At 55.6% G+C, this 18567-nt stretch overlaps 1 protein-coding gene across 1 annotated transcript; it reads left to right on the top strand.

Moving 5' to 3' along the window:
* The first annotated feature begins 9251 nt into the window (after positions 1 to 9251).
* AQP8 (aquaporin 8) lies at positions 9252 to 16778 on the top strand. Its single transcript, XM_064152689.1, has 5 exons — positions 9252 to 9502; positions 13070 to 13196; positions 14161 to 14375; positions 15826 to 15960; positions 16716 to 16778. Exons 1-5 carry the CDS (start codon positions 9252 to 9254, stop codon positions 16756 to 16758), a joined length of 771 nt encoding a protein of 256 aa, XP_064008759.1. The 3' UTR covers positions 16759 to 16778.
* Positions 16779 to 18567: the final 1789 nt, after the last annotated feature.

The following is an 18567-nucleotide window of genomic DNA, read 5'->3' as shown; positions in this document are numbered from 1 at the left end:
AGAGCTGAGTCAAAGGTGCTGTGGTGTGAAGATGGGAGAAAGGAGACAATGTGCAGTGTCACAGAGCTGCTTAGAGCTACCTCTGGCAGGTTTCCTGACAGTTCATAGCTCTGTTAGTGAGCATCAGAGATTGTAAACACAACAACCCCCCCCCAAAGCCCTCAAGAAACACCTTCTGCACTGCAGGAGGCCCCCTATGCAGTGACTCATGCCTCCTCTGTGGCAACCAGACAGCCCTGCCAATCTCCTCTGAATAAAACCAGGAGCAGAACAGCCCCACCTCTACTAGCAACTTCATTTTGGCAAGAGCCCCCCTGAAGAGCATGTTCTTGGGAGCCCAGCTGAGGTCCTACCTGCTCTGAAACAAACAAATCTCTTCTCTTTGAACTGGTCAACAACCAAGATGCAACCACTGAGCTGTTGCATTTTTCATATGCAGGGGCTTTGAAAACATCTCACTCCAGGAGATGGTCCTGTGCTGGTCCTCTGCTCTGCCAGTCAGGCTTTTTTTATCATCTTCTTTGTCACAGTTTAATCCTCTCTGTGCTTGGAAATTATGTCTGCTAGCATGAGACAGATCTTGGTGGAATTTCTGCTCATCAGTTTCTATTTTAGATCCTTTTATAATCTGTTCATCTGAAAAGAATGTGGTAGAGGAGCAGAGCTGGTACAGGGGGATGAGAGTCATGATGGAGAGACGAGACATAGGAAGACCTTTCAGCAGCCTGCCAGAACCTAAGGAAGGTTCACAGGGAGGCTGGAAAAGGACTTTCTACAAGAGAATGTAGTGATAGGACAAGGGGTGGTGGTTTCAGCCCCGAAGAGAGCAGATTTAGATCAGATGCAAGGAACAGATTCTTCACTGGGAGGGTGGTGAGATGCTGTTAGAGAGGTGAAACGTGCCCCATGTCTGGACACATTGCAGCTCAGGGCCTGTGAGCAACCTGCTCTAGTTGCAGATGTCTCTGCTAACTGCAGGGGGCTTGGACTGGGTAAGCTTTAAAGGTCCCTTCCAGCCCATCCCAGTCTGGCATTCTGCCTGCCCTGTCCTCTTCCTCTAGGTGACTGATTCCCATCTGCAGCTGTTCAGCTGCCAGCATCCATCTCGGAGGAGGGGAGTCAGTCTTGCAAGAGCTCTTCAAGACTCTTTTAGCTCAGCTCCCAACTGTGGTGAAGAAAAATAGGTCACCTTGTGCTTCAGGGGTGCAGGGGATCAAAGGCACGGGTGATACCTCGGGAGCTGGGGGGAGAGGCCAGGTGGGAGCAGCCCAGCTCCCACGCCTAACAAAAGCAAACACATCTGCCACCTCTGCAGGCAGTGTTTGGGCTGGGAGAGTGCCTGCTGCTGCCCAAACAGCTCTGCCAAGCTGGGGAAGGCTGAGAAACAGCAGAAGTGGCTTTTGCCACAGTGTGACTGTCTCAGCAGTTTCCCTTGGGCTGCATGGTCAATCTCTGCCTCTCTTCTGCTCCCGGCTCAGCCTTGCCTGGCTGACTGCAGCTGACAGCACAACGAAATTTATCACAGGCTGGTTTAGGTAGGAAAGGACCTTCAAGGTCGTCTAGTCCAACACCCCTGTAGTCAGCATCTGCAACTGGAGCCCCATACAACCTGACCTGGAATGGTTCCAGGGATGTGGAACCATTCCACCACCTCTCTGAGCAGCCTGGGGCAGCATCTCACCACCCTCCCAGTGAAGAATTTCTCTCTTACATCTGATCTAAATCTGCCCTCTTCCCCTTTGAAGCCTTCAGCCCTTATCCTATCATGACATCTCTGCCTCTCTTCTGCTCCCAGCCCAGCCTTGCCTGGCTGAGTGGGACTGACAGCACAACACAATCATCTCTGGTTTGTTTAAAAGGGGAAAAAAAAGAAAATCCTTTAATCCTGGGTGAGCCACAAGGCAAAATTCTCCTGCTTTGACCCAACTAGCAGCTCTGGTGCCCCTCTGCAACCTCCTGCCCTGCTGGCAGTGCCTCTGACACTGAAAGGGCTTTTCCTGTCCCTGCTTCTAGGAGCTGATGTCTGTGCTGCACTCACTGCCCGCAGTTCTTGGTGCTGCCTGAAGATCCTCAGAACCCGCAGGAAGGCTGGGGAGGGGCAGTGTGGAAGGGCCTGAGGTGACAGAACAAGGGGCAACGGTTTGAAACTGGAGCAGGGCAAACCTAGGCTGGACATCAGGAGGAAGTTCTGCACAATGAGAGTGGTGAGACAGTGGAACAGGCTGCCCAGGGGTGAGGTTGAGGCCCCATCCCTGAAGACATTCCAGATCAGGCTTGCTGTGTCCCTGCTGCCTGCAGGGGGCTTGGACAAGATGAGCTTTGAGGGTCCCTTCCAACCCAATGCAGTCTATGACTCTGTGAAGCAGCCCTGGGTGGTGCCCACCCCGAGATGAGGACCCAAGGCTGTTCTCTGGCACTGGGACATCTCCTGTCAGCCCCGAATTTAGCTCCAGGCTTCCTGTCACAGCCAGAGCTGGGTCATTTTGCTGAGGATCACCTGAAAGTACTTGAACCACTTTCCTCTTTCCCTCTGCATCTAGTTTCTGTGTCTCTGAATGTGACAACAGCAGGAGGTTTGATGTCATCAATAGGAAAAGTTCTGCAAGCCTCCTGTGGTGAGGAGCCTCTGATGTTCTTCCTCCCTGTGTTGCTAATGGGCTGTGGAGCACCTGAAAAGCTGAGGAGGTTTAGGTTGGATGTGAGGAAAAAAATTCTTTGCAGCAGGAGTGGTCAGGCACTGGAACAGGCTGCTCAGGGAGGTGGTGGAGTTCCCATCCCTGGAGGGGTTCAAGAAACCTGGGGCCATGGTTTAGTGGCCATGGTGGCGTTGGGTTGGTGGCTGGACTGAATGATCTTAGAGGTCTCTTCCAACCCAAACAATGATTCTGCCAAGGAATGTGGGTAGCAGGAAGGGGCAGCCAGAGGAGCTGCTTCTGGTCAGAGCTGCTGGTCTGGGTGCTGGCAGTCCTCCTTGATCTCCCAGTGCCAGTGGCTGGGAGGCTTTTGCTGGAGCAGGATGCTGAGCCCAGTTGTCATGGCAAACCCAGAGAGCTGGAGCACGTGGGCCCTGCCTGCCTTTGAGGTGTCTGTCACCAATTGTTCCTGACAGGTACAAGAAAATCCTCATATCTGCTCCACGCTGAGTCCTGAGGGTTCAACCTCTCTCTGTCCAAGCTTCAGCCACCACTTAGGAGATTACACTTTGCTGTGCCTGTGTTCCACCCGTCTTGAGCATCTTAAAAGGTGGGTAAGAGAAGCCTCCTCCTAGAGAATTAAATTGAGTTCCTTGCAGGGATTATCCAGCTCTGGGGAGGCAGTGAAAGGCAGCTGTCAGCTCAGCACGGGGTGTTTCCAGCTCCTCTGCAGTCACCAGGTCCTCATTCGGTGCTTACAGGGTTTGTCAGGTCTCTGTGCTGCAGGAGCATGGGGAAAGGAGGGGCACTTCCAGAGGGAAATGGCCTCAGGTTGCACCAGGGGAGGCTTAGGTTTGATGTTGTAAGAAACTCCTTCACTGCAAGGGTTCTCAAACGCTGGAACAGGCTGCCTAGGGAGTGGTTGAATCCCCACCTCTGAGGTTGTTTCAAAGAGGCAGAGAAGTGGTGCTGAGGGCCATGGCTTAGCACCAGCTCCTTCAGAGTTAGGGAATGTTGGTCTGAATGATCTTGAAGGGATTTTCCAAGCAAAATGATTCCATGAAACATGGATGTTGAGGATGGAACGTTTCAGAGGTTGGCCTCAGAGGACACTTGTCAGGTGAGTGCAGGACAGGTGCCCACACGTGTGCTGTGTGGAAGCAGGAGCATCCCTCTCCTCTTCAGGAGCTTGCTGGATTTGAATATGAAATAGCAGCATTAAGGGCTGAGTGTGGCTTCATCCCACTGCTGCTTTTCCCTTCTCAAAACCCAGTCTGTGCATGCAGAGCTGACCCAAATCTGTCCCTGTTTTCCAACAGACAAGGCTTAAGCCTGCCTGAAGAACCCTTGGAAATTTCCATCTGCTCTCCAGCGTCCCAGTAGCAGTTGGGAGGAAGCCTCTGATGCAACGTGGGGTCTATAAATGGGCAGAGGTCACCTAACCTGCAGGAGCTGCAAAGAATTCTGCAGCTTCTCATTCAGTACCATGAGGTAATCATCAAGGCTGTCAGTCCCCAAGGCAAACGCTGTAAAGATAAGGCAGTGTCAAAGGAGTTGCATTTGCCTTCTTTATGGCCTTCTGAAAGAGCTGACCATGGGTACTGGGTCTTTCCTCACAGCAGCACCAAAATACCTTCTGCATAACTGCTATAGATGAGTGGCTGGAAATCTGGGCTATAAAATGTACCAACACTGCTCCAACAGAGAATCCATGGAACTCCAGCATGGTGGGGATGAAAAGGACCTCTAGAAATCACCCAGTCCAACTCCTCCTTCTCAAGCAGGGGCCCCCACAGCAGCTTGCCCAGGATCACAACAGCCAGGTGGGTTTGGAAGCTCTCCAGACAAGGAGACTCCATAACCTCTCTGGGCAGCCTGCTCCAGGCCTCCAGCACCCTCACACCAAACAAGTTTGTCCTTCTGTTTGGATGGAGCTCCTGGGTTCTGGTTTGTGCCTGGTGACCCTTCTCCTGTCACTGGGTATCACTGACAAGAGTCTGGCCCCATCCTCTTGCCCTCCAGCCTTTAGCTCTTGCTGAGCATTGGTCAGATCCTCTCTGGGGCTGCTCTTCTCCAGGCTCAGCAGCCCCAGGGCTCTCAGCCTTTCCTCCTCACAGAGATGCTCCAGGTCTCTCAGCTGCTTTGTAGCCTCTGCTGAACTCTCTCCAGTGAGTTCTCCCTTCTCTTCTTGAACTGGAGTGCCCAGAACTGGAGCCATGACCTCACTAGGGCAGAGCAGAGCAGAACAGGAGGAGAACCTCATTGGACCTGCTGGCCACACTCTTCCTCATGCCCCCCAGACATTCACATTCACTCAAGTCCTACACTGAAGCATCGTTAAACTCTACTGGCACTTGAGGAAGTCCTTCAGAGTCCAGTTAACTCCTTGGCTGGGTCTGGGGGCTGGGGGTGGGATAGTTCACTCTTTTCCACTGAAAGGCTGCAGATCTGCAGGCAGAAGTGGAGTCATCCCTGGCTGGATGAAGCCAGGGACTTCTGGCTTGTCTGTCCATGGAGGTGGAGATGGGAAGTGCTGTCTCTGGTTCCTAAAAAGGATCTCTGGAAGCTGCTGCTTGCCACCATTTCCTGTTCCAGTTGACACAGTTGCTGTTGTCACTTATTTAATGAATGAGTGCAAGCACAAACAAGGACAAAAATAAGTGGCTGCTAATAGGAACAGATTTCTCTGTTCCCATTCCCAAATCTTTCCCCACCAGCAGAGTTTTCCTCAAGCTTGTTGGGCAAACCTTGGTGCCAAAAATTTCATCTCATCCCTGAGGGGCCAGGGGTGCTGAGAGCAGGGCGGGTTTCTTCACCTCATGCTGGTGTCTGTGAAGAACAGGCAGGTGCTGGAGAAGCCTCAGAGGAGTGTTGGATTGAATGGGTTGAAGCTCAAGGAAGAGAGATTTGGACTGGAGATGAGGAAGAAGTTGTTGACAGTGAGAGTCCAGAGACACTGGAACAGGTTGCCCGGGGAGGTCTTGGATGCTCCCTCCCTGGAGGTGTTGAAGGAGAGGCTCAATGAGGCCTTGAGCAATCTGGGCTAGTGGGAGGTGTCCCTACCCATGGCAGTGGATTGGAACTGGATCCCTTCCATCTCAGCCCATTCTGTGAACCTATGAGGCGAAGCTGGAACTGGGTCTGCAGCAGTCGTTTAGGAGGTGTTAGGAGACTGTGTTCTGCTCAGGAGCTGTTAGTGCAGGGAAGCCACAGCTCAGGGCAAGCAGAAGTGAAATCCAGCACCACCTCTGCCACTTCCTGAGGATAAATATAGGTCATGTACATTGCTGCTGTAAACCTTTTCAAGGCCAGCTTGGATAAGGCTTGGAGTAACCTGGTCTAGTGGAAGAGGGGTTGGAAGTAGATGATCTTTAAGGTCCCTTCCAACCCAAACCATTCTACGACTTCATTGCAGAGTCCAGGCAGCCACAAGCATGCTGAGATGATGCTGTTCCCTTCAGTCCTTGCTAGACCACTCAGTCTGCAGTTCCTTGCTTGGGCCATGTTCATCTTGCCGCAGTGTGACTTCTGGTCTCGTTGGACAAGCCTGTGTGCCCTTGTCTTGACGCTGCTCTGGCACTTTTCAGTGCAGCACAGCTGAAAAGTGGAGATAGTTCCTTGTTGGCCACTTTGTGTGCCTACCTGTCCTCTTACACTGCAGCAATGAGGTCTCCCTTCAGCCTTCTCTTCTCCAGGCTGAACCACCTCAGGTACCTCAGCAGCGTCCCTGCTCCAAGCGCATGGTAACGGTGCCTGGAAGGGGCTGGTTTGCTGCCTCTGGCTCCTGGGGCTGGTTCATGCTGCTGGTGTTTTGGGGCAGCTCAGCCACCTAGAGCACTGCTACCATGCCAGCATTGTTTGGAGATGCTGGAAAGAGACACCAGATGGAACTTGAGCATCTCACAGGAATCTCTTATCTTAAAGGTCCTGAAATCTGAGGTCCTTTTGCCCCAGTTAAAGTCCCTGCCAGTGAGACCCTCACCGGGTTGTGCTGGGAGGTGGTGGTGATCTCCCTGTTGGAAGCTGGCCCCAGGTGACTGTGCTTGGGGTGATGACAAGATTAACCAGGTCTTTTCCACAGGTCCACAAGGGAATTCAAAGAGGAGCCCCAAAGACCAGCCAACTCCACCACTCACGCTCCATATTCCAGTGATTTCTCTCACCTGGTGCCAAGACCCTTTGTGTGCAGGGAGCAACCTCTCAGGGTGGTAACAAGAGTCGGCAGAGGCTCGCTTAGAAGTTCCTGCCCTGCAATTCTCTTGTAGCCTGACCCTTGTCTGCCATGTGGCCAGCAACAGCCTTCCCTGAGGCAGGCAAGTGGAAATTTCCTTCCCGTCCCCTGTGCCTTGCGAAAACATCATAAAACATCTTCAGCCTTGCTTAGGAGAGGTAAAAGAGAGGAATAATCTGGGAGCCCCAATCCTTAATCAGCCACCACAAACATGGGAGGCTGCAGGAGATTGCTCAAGGAGGTGAAATGCCACCGAGCTCATCTCCTGAGGGGTCCCCAGCAGGGCAGCAGATGTCATCCTGTAGCCTGTATCGAGCAGAGCCCACGTTTGCATCACCAGGGCTGTTTCTGCTGTGCCCATGGCTGTGTGGCAGTGCCCACCATCCCCTGCCAGGCTGCAGCTTCTGGGCTGTCCCCACCCTTGCCTGTTGACTGCAGCTCCATGGCTTGAAAGTAGTAATCCCCCGAGGGGTGGGGGGTTGGGGAGGTTTTAAGTGTTTGATCAATGTAAGCTCTCACAGTGCTATGGATCCCTTGGCACCCTCGCAGCAATGCCAGCATGGTGAGGGTTCATTTGTGTTACATCAGTAATGCCCAAAGGGATTTAAAACAGAATCCCATCATGGAGAGATGAGAAGGGACCTCTGAAGATCATCCAGCCCAAGCCCAGCTCACGCAGGGGCACCCACAGCAGCCTGCCCAGGATCACAATGGCCAGGGTTGTTTGGAAGCTCTCCAGAGAAGGAGACTCCACAACCTTTCTGGGCAGCCTGATCCAGGGCTGTCACCCTCACACCGAAGTAGTTTCTCCTCCTGTTCAGCTGGAACCTCCTGGGTTCCAGTTTGTGCCCATTGCCCCTTGTCCTGTCCCTGGACACCACTGACAAGAGTCTGGTCCCATCCTCTTGACCCCAGCCTTTAGCTGTTGATCAGCTTTGAGAGTAATGAAAGGGAGATACAGGCTCTCTACTTTAGGAGCTTTGGGCTGAACTTGGGGTGAGGCTTAGAGGAACTGGCTCTGGCTGTGTGTCCAGCAGGCTCCCTCCCTTCCTCGAGGGAAATCTGTCACTTCAGCAGCTCTTTTGGGTCTGGTAGAAGAGCTTTGGTGAGGGGTAAGGCTGCCCTCTGTAGAGGTTCTAACCCCACCTGGCCACTGTGATGCTGGGCAAGTGGGTGCCCACTGCTGTGGGTACCCCTGCTTGAGCAAAGGGGTTGGACTGGATGATCTTCAGAGGTCCCTTCTCATCTCTCCATGGTGGAATTCTGTTTGAAATCCCTTTGGGCATTACTGGTGTAACACAAATGAAACCCCAGGTATTTGCCATGCCCCAGAGTACCAACACCTAGCAGGTTTTGGAGGAGCTGTCTGCCCTCCACACCTGACTCTGGATGGACCCTGCTCGAAGCACTGGAGCAGGCTGCCCAGGCAGGTGGTGAAGCCACCATCCCTGGAGGTGTTAAGGAAATGTGTGACTATGGCACTTAGGGACATGGTTTAATGGCCAGGGTGGCATTGGGTTGATGGTTGGACTCCATGATCTTAGAGGTCTCTTCCAACCTCAATTCTATGCTCCTAAGTGCTGGGCTGGCTCCCAGGGGCTTCATTTTGCCTCCTGCTTTGTCAGCACCGTGCCCCTGGACACCCTTTCCTGGGGTACAGCCTTCATCCATGCTCCTCCTGCATCCTCTTTGGGGCTTCCAGTCACATCCTGTGTGAGGGGCTCTGGTTTCTGATACCCCTTGGGCTTGGACCTCACTGTAGAGAGCTGAGCTTTGCCCAGGGCTGTTTTTTCCCAAGGGTTATTTTCCCTCCACAGAGCTCTGTGAGCCATTCCCCAGGGCACTGCTGGCTTTGTGCATGCCCCATGCCCACAATGCTGTGGTCCTTGGCATCTGCCATCTCTTGACAGCACAGGCAGGTAAAAGCTGCTTCTCAAAGTGGATGAGCTGGACTTTGCACAGGTGCTGGCACTGCAGGCACCTCCAGGACAGGAATTATATTCCCAAATCTTGGCAGAAACCCCCTAAACAACTGCAGCAGCAACAAAAAAATCACAAGGGAGAAAAAACAAACCCAAAGCCTTGAAGCAAGGAGTGGTGGAGATAAAGAGCTTTTATATTCCTGGGGCTGGCCCACTGGCTTTTATTGCCCCTTCTTTTTTTTTCTCTCCTGATCCATTTGTGGAGCCTCCCCTCCACTGCCCTCTCATACAGCTTAAGAGGAGCCTGGCAGCCTTTCAGCAGCACAAGGAGGCTACTCCTTAAGGGGTCTTGCATCTCCACTGAGACCCCTCCAAGACCTAAACCTCCATCTCCAGCTTCTCCTTGGTGGTGACTGTGGGAGCAGCTGCCACCAGAACTCTTCCTGCTTCTTTCTGTCCTCATTCATGGCCACTGGTGAGTGTGGTCACCCTGTGAAGGAGATGATGGTGATGGAGATGCAGACCAAGCCCTCACGGCCTCACTGGTACGAGCTCTACCTGCAGCCCTGTGTGGCCGAGCTGCTGGGCACTGCGCTCTTCGTCTTCATCGGCTGCCTCGCTGTGCTCAAGGATTCAGAGGACACAGGGACGCTGCAGCCTGCCCTGGCCCATGGGCTGGCACTGGGCCCCATCATAACCATCATGGAAGGCATCAGGTAAGGAGGGGTAGGCACCTCCTCTGCCCCCTTAGCGGGGTGGCACTGTCCCTGCTGCAGCACCCACCTGGTTCCCATGCTAAGCAGGGTGGCACTGTCCCCCCTGCAGCACCCACCTGGTTTCCATGCTAAGCAGGGTGGCACTGTCCCCCCTGCAGCACCCACCTGGTTTCCATGCTAAGCAGGGTGGCACTGTCCCTGCTGCAGCACCCACCTGGTTTCCATGCTAAGCAGGGTGGCACTGTCCCCCCTGCAGCACCCACCTGGTTTCTATGCTAAGCAGGGTGGCACTGTCCCTGCTGCAGCACCCACCTGGTTTCTATGCTAAGCAGGGTGGCACTGTCCCCGCTGCAGCACCCACCTGGTTTCTATGCTAAGCAGGGTGGCACTGTCCCCGCTGCAGCACCCACCTGGTTCCCATGCTAAGCAGGGTGGCACTGTCCCTGCTGCAGCACCCACCTGGTTCCCATGCTAAGCAGGAACCAGGACAATGGAGACTTTCTTTTGACAAGGAGTCCTATGGAGAAGAAAAGGGGTGGTGGGGACAAGCTACTGCTGGGGAGATTCCCATTGGAATCTGTAAGGAAATGTTTCCCCATGAGAGCAGTCAGGCACTGGAATCATCGCCCAAGGGAAGCAGCATAGTCCCCTACATTGGTCAGTTTGAAGACTCAACTTGGCAGGGTGCTGGGCCAGCTCATTTCAACTCCACCATCGCCTAGACAGTTTGGACCAGATGATCCTTGTGATCCTTTCCAAGCTGGCAGTCTGGGATTGATGCTCCTGCCTTTGGGATGTCTCCTGCCCATACATGGGTACCCACAGCCACCCTTCACTGGGATCCAGCCTCTTGATTAGCAGTGTGGCTGCACAGGTGGTGGTGGTCACCTGGAAGACGTTGGCTTGAGCAGGACTTCACTTGCCTTTTGAGTGCAGCAGTTTAATTTTAGCCCCTGGTAACAAAATTGGTCACAGCTGAGGCAGGCTCCTCGCTGTGGAACGCTCAGGTGTCAGCATTTAAAGGATGTCAGAAGGGAACAGCCTGCCCCAGGGATGCTGCTTCCTTGGGTGTTTGCAGCTGAAAACTGTGAACTCCTTTTGCAAATGGCTTCAATTCCTCAAAAGCAACCTTTAGACAAACCTGCTCCATCCAAAAGCTGTTGTTTGCCACAGGGATTTTGTCCTGAAGGCAGCAGCTGGAACAGTCCCTGTGGGGTTCTGTTGCCTTCTCTCTGGTGGGACTCAGCCCAGGGTTGGGGTGGCTCTGGGCTGGGAAAAAAACCTCCCCTGGCCAGGGAGGGGAGCTTGGGCTCAGAGCAAAAGTGACTGATGATTTAAACAGTGGCTGATTAGGAGGGAGAAGCCTGAGGGTGAGGTTTGTGAGGTGCGTGTGCCAGAGGACATGAGCTGGATGCCCACTGCACCCCAAAGCCCACGGTGCAGGGAAGCCATGGAAAGAGGGAGCAGCATGGGGAGGGCTCTGTGGCGAGGCAGTGCAGAGGTGTCCCGTGGGTCCCCTGCTAGCTGTGAAGCTAGAAGGAGCTGGCTCAGGTGCCTGGCCTAAAGTAAGGCTTTAGGGATTTGTCGTGACAGGACAAGGGGCAGTGGTTTGAAACGGGGAGCAGGGCAAATTTATGTTGGACATGAGGAGAAAGTTGTGCACAATGAGAGTGGTGAGACACTGGCACAGGCTGCCCAGGGCTGTGGCTGAGGCCCCATTCCTGGAAACAATAAAAATCAGGCTCTGTGCATCCCTGGGCAGCCTGCTGCAGTTAGAGGTGTCCCTGCTGCCTGCAGGGAGGCTGGATGAGATGAGCTTTGAGGGTCTCTTCCAACCTGCTGCAGTCTGAATTTGTGTCCAGAGAGGACCCAGCTATGGGTGGGAGGTTGCTGGCTGAGTTCTCCAGGTGGGATTTATCTGCAGATAGATCCTTCCTGGCCTCCCATCCATCATGCAGATATCTGCAGGCAGAGCCCCGTCCAGTGAGCCTCCTCAGACAGCTCCTTGCTGCGGTGTTGCTGTGCTGGGTCTTTAATTACAGCTGGAGCAGAGGTAATTACAGCTCCCAGGCACCTGACTCATCGCCTGCCCCAGCAATCCTTACCCGGGCTCCCTGGTTATGAAACTCCTTCATCACTACGTGCCCCATGCTAATCTGTTCCAATTAGCAGCTGTCTGAGCTCCTCTTGCCTGTGAGCTCCGCGGTGAAAGATTTAGGTGAGCAACAGCTCCTGCCAGTCCTTCCCAGAGGTATGCTGGGCAAGCACACAAGGAGACCCTGGTGCCTTCACACCTCTGTGGAGCACGGGCAGATAAAGCCTCCAATTCCAGTTTTCCAGTGCTGCTGGTGTGGATGGGAGGTAGCCTCAGCCCTGTTCAAGAGTGCTTGTCCCCTTCCCTGCCTCCCTGGGAATGTGCCCTGGCCTGGATCTGCAGTGGTGTGCCCAACAGAAGTAGGAAAGTGATTGTCCACCTGGACTCAGTAGTGGTGAGGCTGCACCTTGAATACTGGGGTCAGGTTTGGGTCCCTCACTCCAAGAAGGACATTGAGGGGCTGGAGCTGGTCCAGAGAAGGGCAGTGAAGCTGAGGCAGGGTCTGGAGAACAGGGCTGGTGAGGAGCAGCTGAGGAAGACCTGGGTTGTTTAGTCTGGAGAAAAGGAGGCTGAGGGGAGGACTCATTGCTGCCTACAACTCCCTGACAGGTGATTGGAGCCAGGTGGTGCTTGTTCTCTTCTCCCCCAGTCTCAGGCGAAAGAAGGCGAGGAAATGGCCTGAAATTGTGCCAGGAGAGCTTTAGATTGGAGATGAGGAAACATTTCTTTGCTGCAAGAGTGGTCAGGGATGGGAACAGGCTGTCCAGGAAGGTGGTGGACTCCCCATCACTGGAGCTGTTCAAGGAACAAGGCCACAGCACTTGGGGACATGGTTTAGTGGCCATGGTGGTGTTGGGTTGCTGGTTAGACTGGATGATCCTACCCAAACAATTCTATCACTCTGTGTGTCCTGCCAGCCTGGGCACCAGCTCCACCAGCGCCTCCCTCCCCGTCCCAGGCAGCAGGGTTGGCTGCCACAAGGATCTACCAGGGAGTGACTTTCCTCCTGCAGTAGCTGCTCGAGGCAGCACTGGTGGGCAGGCTGCACTGCTGCCACAGGCACAGCCCATGCTGGGAAGGGAGCCAGTGGTGCAGCCCTCCCTGTGTTAAGGCCTTGGCAGGGCTCGGGTGCACTCCATGTCCTGCAGCACCGCACAATGCCAGGAAAGACCTCTTCTCCCTGCACATCTCCTGGTAGTGCTGTGTGAGCTCCTGAAAGCATCTACAGGGCACTGGAGACTCAGCCCCCAGTCCTGTCCCTCAGACCACCTCAGGGCAGCTCCTGCCCCTCCAGCAGCACCGGAGGAGTTGGTGTCCAGCGTGGAGATGCTGCAGGTTCAAAGCAGTACCTGCAGATACAGAGCCAGATTCTGCTCGTCTGCAGCACCTTCTCATGGCAAAGAGCTGAAAGAGCATTTGTGGCTCCAGCCCCTGGAGCAAAGCCCTTGCTGATGCTCCTCTCTCCTTTGCAGTGGAGGCCACCTCAACCCTGCCGTGTCCCTGGCTTTGTGGCTGGTTGGAGGACTGAACATCACCATGCTCGTTCCTTACTGGCTCTCCCAGCTCTGTGGAGGGGTGATAGGAGCTGGCCTGGCAAAGGTACGGACACCTGGGAAGGCTCTTTAACCAGGGGTAACACATGGGGGAGGGACTCCAGTAGGCTTTGCTTGCCAGCCCCAGCCTGCCTCCCAGCCCTGGGGGCTCCAGCAGCAGCGTGTGATGGGACGGGTGAGGTGGACTTGGTGCATCAAGTGGTCAGGCATTGCAACAGGCTGCCCAGGGAGGTGGTGGAGTTCCCAGCCCTGGAGGGGTTCAAGAAACTTGTGGTCATGGCACTTTGGAACATGGTTTGGTGGGTATGGAGGCATTGGGTAGAAGGTTGGACTTGGTCTTAGGAGGCTTGTGCAACCTGGCTGATTCCATGGCTCTGTGGCTGAGTGGTGGTTTCTCAGCAGATGACACAGCTCAGGGGTTTGTCTGCTACTCAGGGCCAGGGTACCTGATTCCTCCTCCCAGACCTTTCATGGTCTGACTGCAGGACTTGGACACTTCACCCCCACCCCAGGCTCAGGTCTGCACTGCACTCTGGCATCTGGCAAACACATTCTGGATGGCAGCTGCTTCTCCAGAGGTTTGCTCTGGCAGCTAACTCGGCAGAGAGTGAGGCAGGGCACCTCTGCAGCTCCATGCTCACACAAGGTGCCTGCTGCTGCCTCCATGTGCACCTTGGTCAGCTAAGGTCCATTTCTGGTCAGTGCTGCCCATTCCCAGCATCCAGCCACGGGGTTCTCAGTGACATGGGGTGGTTTGGCCACCATGAACCCCTTGGTGGCTGTCTGAGGCTCCTGCTGGCTAGCTGCTTGTCTCAGGAGATGCTGAAGAGCCTTGGTTGATGAGCTGGTGTCTGCCAGAAGCATAGGGCTGGCTTTCAGGAGGAAAGTGATGAGATTATCTACATTTAACCTGCTGCATCGCCCACGCTGGCCTGACAGTGAGGACATATGCCTGGGAAAGGTCACAATATGGAGCCTGGACAGCACAGCTTGGGCTTCCCCCTGTGCAGGCTGTGGTGGAGAAGGAGTCCTACAGGAATTCCACAGGAGGAGCCTTCAGCATCATCACGAGTGATGAGCAGATCCCCTCTGCCCTCACAAACGAGATCGTCGTGACCTTCTTGCTGCTCTTCGTGGTCTGCATGGCAGCCATCAATGGGAAGACCAAGACCCCCCTGGCTCCTGTCTACATCGGCTTCACCATCGCGGCCAACATCCTGGCAGGGTGAGCTCCTGAGCTCCCCCCTACGCCTGTGCCCACCGGCCAGCTGGGGACTTCTGCTGAGCAAGGTCCTCAAGCATGGGGGGCAGGATGGGACCACAGGTTGTGGGGATGGAGCTGGTGCTCAGAGCTTCCTGTGGTGCTGGCTGAGCAGAGCCCAGAGGCAGCTCCTAGCATCCAACATCAGGGCTACACTGCTCCCTCCCCGGCCAGCACTGAGGTTGCTGTATCCTGCACCAGGGAAGAGACAGTGCCTGGGGAGGGGGTGGATGGGGTGGGGTGATGCGATCTGAGCTGAACTGGGGCAAAGATGAGGGCTGGGATGATATGGGATTGGATGAGATGGGATGGGGGTGGGATAGAATGAAGTGACATGGGATGGAAAGAGATGGGATTAGATGAGATGGGAAGTATGACCCACAGCACATCACAGGACCTGCTGGCCAGTGCCACCTAGAAGAGACAAGCACACTGCAGAGGCTGGCAGGTGACCCCACAGGCCACCTGTCATCTCTGGGCAGAGCTGCTGGGTGCAGGAGAAGCAGTTGGCTCATGCCCCACACATGTCTCTGAGCCCCAGCACCTTTCCCAGTCCCCACCATGGGCTGACAAAGCCCAGGGGCTGCACGGGTGGAGTTTGCTGTAGGAAGCCCTAAGCAAGCAGGAGAGGGTCCATCCGGAGCCCTTCCTCACCGTGTGCCACTCCTAACTGCTGGAAGTGCGGGCAGGAGTCTGGCTCAGGCGGCACAGTGGCACCGCGCAGCTAAGGAGCGGGCACAGTGCGGATGCTAATGGGCACTGCCCCCTCTAGTGGGATGCCAGCTCGTGTTCAAACCCTGCACAAACCTTCTGGGCAAATACTTCTTCTGCTGAGGGTTTCTTCCATCTGCAGACACCTGCGTCTCTCCTGCCCCACCTCCACCTGGCACCAAGCCTTTCCTGGTTAAATGCCCAACTCCTGGTGAGTCCCAAAGCAGACTCAGCCTTTCAATTGCCACCCCACGTGGTGGGTTTTCCTTGAGAGCTTAGAGGTGAAAACCAGTGAAACGCAAGCCAAGGAGAGAAGCCATCTCTGACCACACTCCCCTGACTCCTGAGGGTCACTCTGAGAACCACCAAGTCTCACTTTTCAGTTCACACCTCCTTGGGGGTGTTCAAGGCCAGGCTGGATGAGGCAACCTTGTCTAGGAGGAGGTGTCTGGATGGTCTTTAAGGTCCCTTCCAACCTAACCATTCTGTGATCCTTAGGCTGCAGAAGCAAATTGTCCCCGGGCATGCAGCAGCTGTGTCTCTGTTTGAGCCTTGGTGGTCCAGTCTGAGCCCACCTAGAGCAGTTTCAGACCCTAGGAAGGAGCTGTGGAGGGGACACGCTGCTGCTGCTGCTGAGCAGCTCCCTGTCCCAGCAGGGAGGAGGCAGGGGTTGGTGCCATGTCCCATTGTGTCCTTCTTTCAGAGGCAGTGTGTCTGGAGCCTGCATGAATCCTGCCAGAGCGTTTGGGCCTGCGCTGCTTGCAGGCTGCTGGGACTATCACTGGGTTTACTGGGTGGGGCCCCTTGTGGCTGCCCTCCTTGTCGGTGTGACAGTCAGGTAAGTGTGGGGGACCACAGCAGAGCTGTGCTGGATGATCCTCAGCATCCCAGCATGGTGGGCTTGGAAATCTCTCAGTCCAACTCCTTCCACTCAAGCAGGGGCACTCACAGCAGCTTGCCCAGGGTCACAATGTCCAGCTGGGTTTGGAAGCTCTCCAGACAAGGAGACTCCACAACCTCTCTGGGCAGCCTGCTCCAGGCCTCCATCACCCTCACACCAAACAAGTTTTCCCTCTTGCTCTGATGGAACCTTCTGGGTTCTAGTTTGTGCCTAGTGCCCTTTTTCCTATCACTGGGTACCACTGACAAGAGTCTGGCCCCATCCTCTCACTCCCTAGCCTTTAGCTCTTGCAGAGCATTGATCAGATCCCCTCTGGGGCTGCTCCTCTCCAGGCTCAGCAGCCCCAGGGCTCTCAGCCTTTCCTCCTCACAGAGGTGCTCCAGGCCCCTCAGCAGCTTTGTAGCCTCTGCTGAACTCTCTCCAGTAGTTCCCTATCTCTCTTGAACTGTGGAGCTCAGAACTGGACCTAGGACTCCAGCTGTGGCTTGGATGTGACAGAGTAGAGGAGAAGGAGAACCTCCTGCTGAGCACATTCTTCTGGAACTCCCCACCCCGGATGTCTGTGACCAAACCCATGGCTTAGGTTCATCCATTATCTACTTGTAGGTCCAAACCAGACTCAGGCTAGCACTGGGCTGCAGCTGGTACTGGGTTCCTGACTCCAAGTTTCTCTCTCTTTGCCCTCTCCAAAGGCTGCTGATGGGTGACCAGAGCACCCGCCTGATCCTGAAGTGATGCTGGTGGGGACCTGTGGGTGCTGCCACCACTTACGTGCCATGGATGGCTAGTGTGGCTCAGCACAGCCAGCATGAAGCCCCTGCTCCTCTCCTTTCCACCTCCTCTCTGCACCTCCCAGGCAACCCACACTCAGGAGATGTTTTGCCTGGCACTCCAGAGATGATGGAAAGCAGCCAAGCTGGACCAGGCAGCATCACCCCCACCTTGGACCCCAGAGCTCTGCCAGCACCTGCCACAGCTGCAAGAACCAGCTCACCAGGAGCGTCCTCTGACCCTCATCAGTGCCCGCAAGATCCCAGTCTCCCTCAGTACATGTGATGTTCTCCATCCCACCAGGGCTGTGCCTGGGTGTTTACAATGCCAGGGAGCCTGCCAGCTTCTGGAGTGGGCATCACTTGTGCTGAGGAGGTCTGATGTGTGTGGCCATGGCTGGCAGCCTTGTGCTGAGCTGCTCTCTGGGAGCATCTCCAGCTCCCTGGGGATGCCTCTGAGAACTGCTGGCTCCCAAAACCCTTTGAGGAAGCTGGTGGAACCCTGCTGAGGCAGCACGAAGCAGAGGAAGCAGCTGTACCCTGGGAGCAGGTGGCATTGATCCCCAGCACTGACACCAATCACACCAATCCTTCCTGACTTCTCATGACAATATTAGCCGTGACACCCAAGCAGGCAGCTGCCTCTGCCCTGGCACATGCCAGCGGAGGCTCCTCAGCCCATGGAGGTGTTGGTGGGCACTGCCAGGCTTCCTGCCCTACCCCACACCAGCTGCTGCGTTTGTCTCCTCTTGGAGCACCTCTCCGTCCTTCTCCACCAGCCCCCTCCTCAGGGTCCAGCCCTCCGGAGGGCCCATGCTCCACGTGGCAGCCCCCTCCCCGGATTGCACCCATGGTCTACCCAATGAGAGTGTGACAGGAGGGAGCTTTGGTGGCTGTCCCCTTTCTGGCTCCTCTCAGCATCGGCAGGAGCAGGAGGTGACACACCCGCCAGGGCTCAGGGTGGGTCCGTCCTCGGACAGAGGACGAGTGCTGGCGGCGAGGGGCGAGGGGGGGCTGGGGGCTCCTTTACCAGAGGAACCAGTGCCAGAAGCAGGAGGAGCTGGCAGGAGGAGAGCGATGGAGCTGCGTGGGCAGGGGGAGAGCAGCAGCTTTACGTCAGCTGAGCGTCCGTCCCCACGGCAGCTCTGCCCTGACTCATCCTGCGGGCTCCCCTCCTTTTATTTTTTTGGGGGGGGGGGAGGAAAGGGGCCGTCATAGGGTCCCCATGCCCACCCTTCAGAGGGCTTGTTGGGTGTTAAACCAGCACGGGAGGGTCACTGCCAGTGCTCTCAGCCCCAGAAGCAGCCTCTCCACTTCCCTGGGTTTGGTCGCTCCTCATTTTGCCGTCTTATACCGCGGGGAATGTCTGTTCCCAGCCCCTACGAATGGGCTCTGAGGCGCCCCTGGGGAGGGGGCTGTGCTGGGAGAGCTGTGCCCCCCCACCGTGGGGCTGCCCAGTCCAGCACTCAGCACACCAGTCTGGAGACTGGGCTGGAGGGAAGTGGGAAATGGGAGTGGGAAGTGGCCAGGCTGCTACAAGCAGGAGCACCTTCCCAGGGCTGGGACCAGTGTCTGCGGGAACCCCCCGGGAACAGCAGCTGCTTCCTCCCTCCGCAGGCTGCTCCACCTCTGTTGGAGCAGGAAGGACATTCCCTGCTGGCTGCTGTCCCCGTGGGGCTGGCAGAGCCCTGTGCAATGTCACCTCTCTATTTTCAGCTTGCTTTCTGTTTGCCCAGCCCGAGAGGTGACCCGCAGGTGCAGACACAAAGATGGG

This window comes from Pogoniulus pusillus, chromosome 13 (assembly GCF_015220805.1).
Source record: "Pogoniulus pusillus isolate bPogPus1 chromosome 13, bPogPus1.pri, whole genome shotgun sequence".
In the NCBI taxonomy this organism is placed as follows: Eukaryota; Metazoa; Chordata; class Aves; order Piciformes; family Lybiidae; genus Pogoniulus; species Pogoniulus pusillus.
Note: the sequence above shows the minus strand (reverse complement) of the source record. Positions and strands in the feature narration are given on the sequence as shown.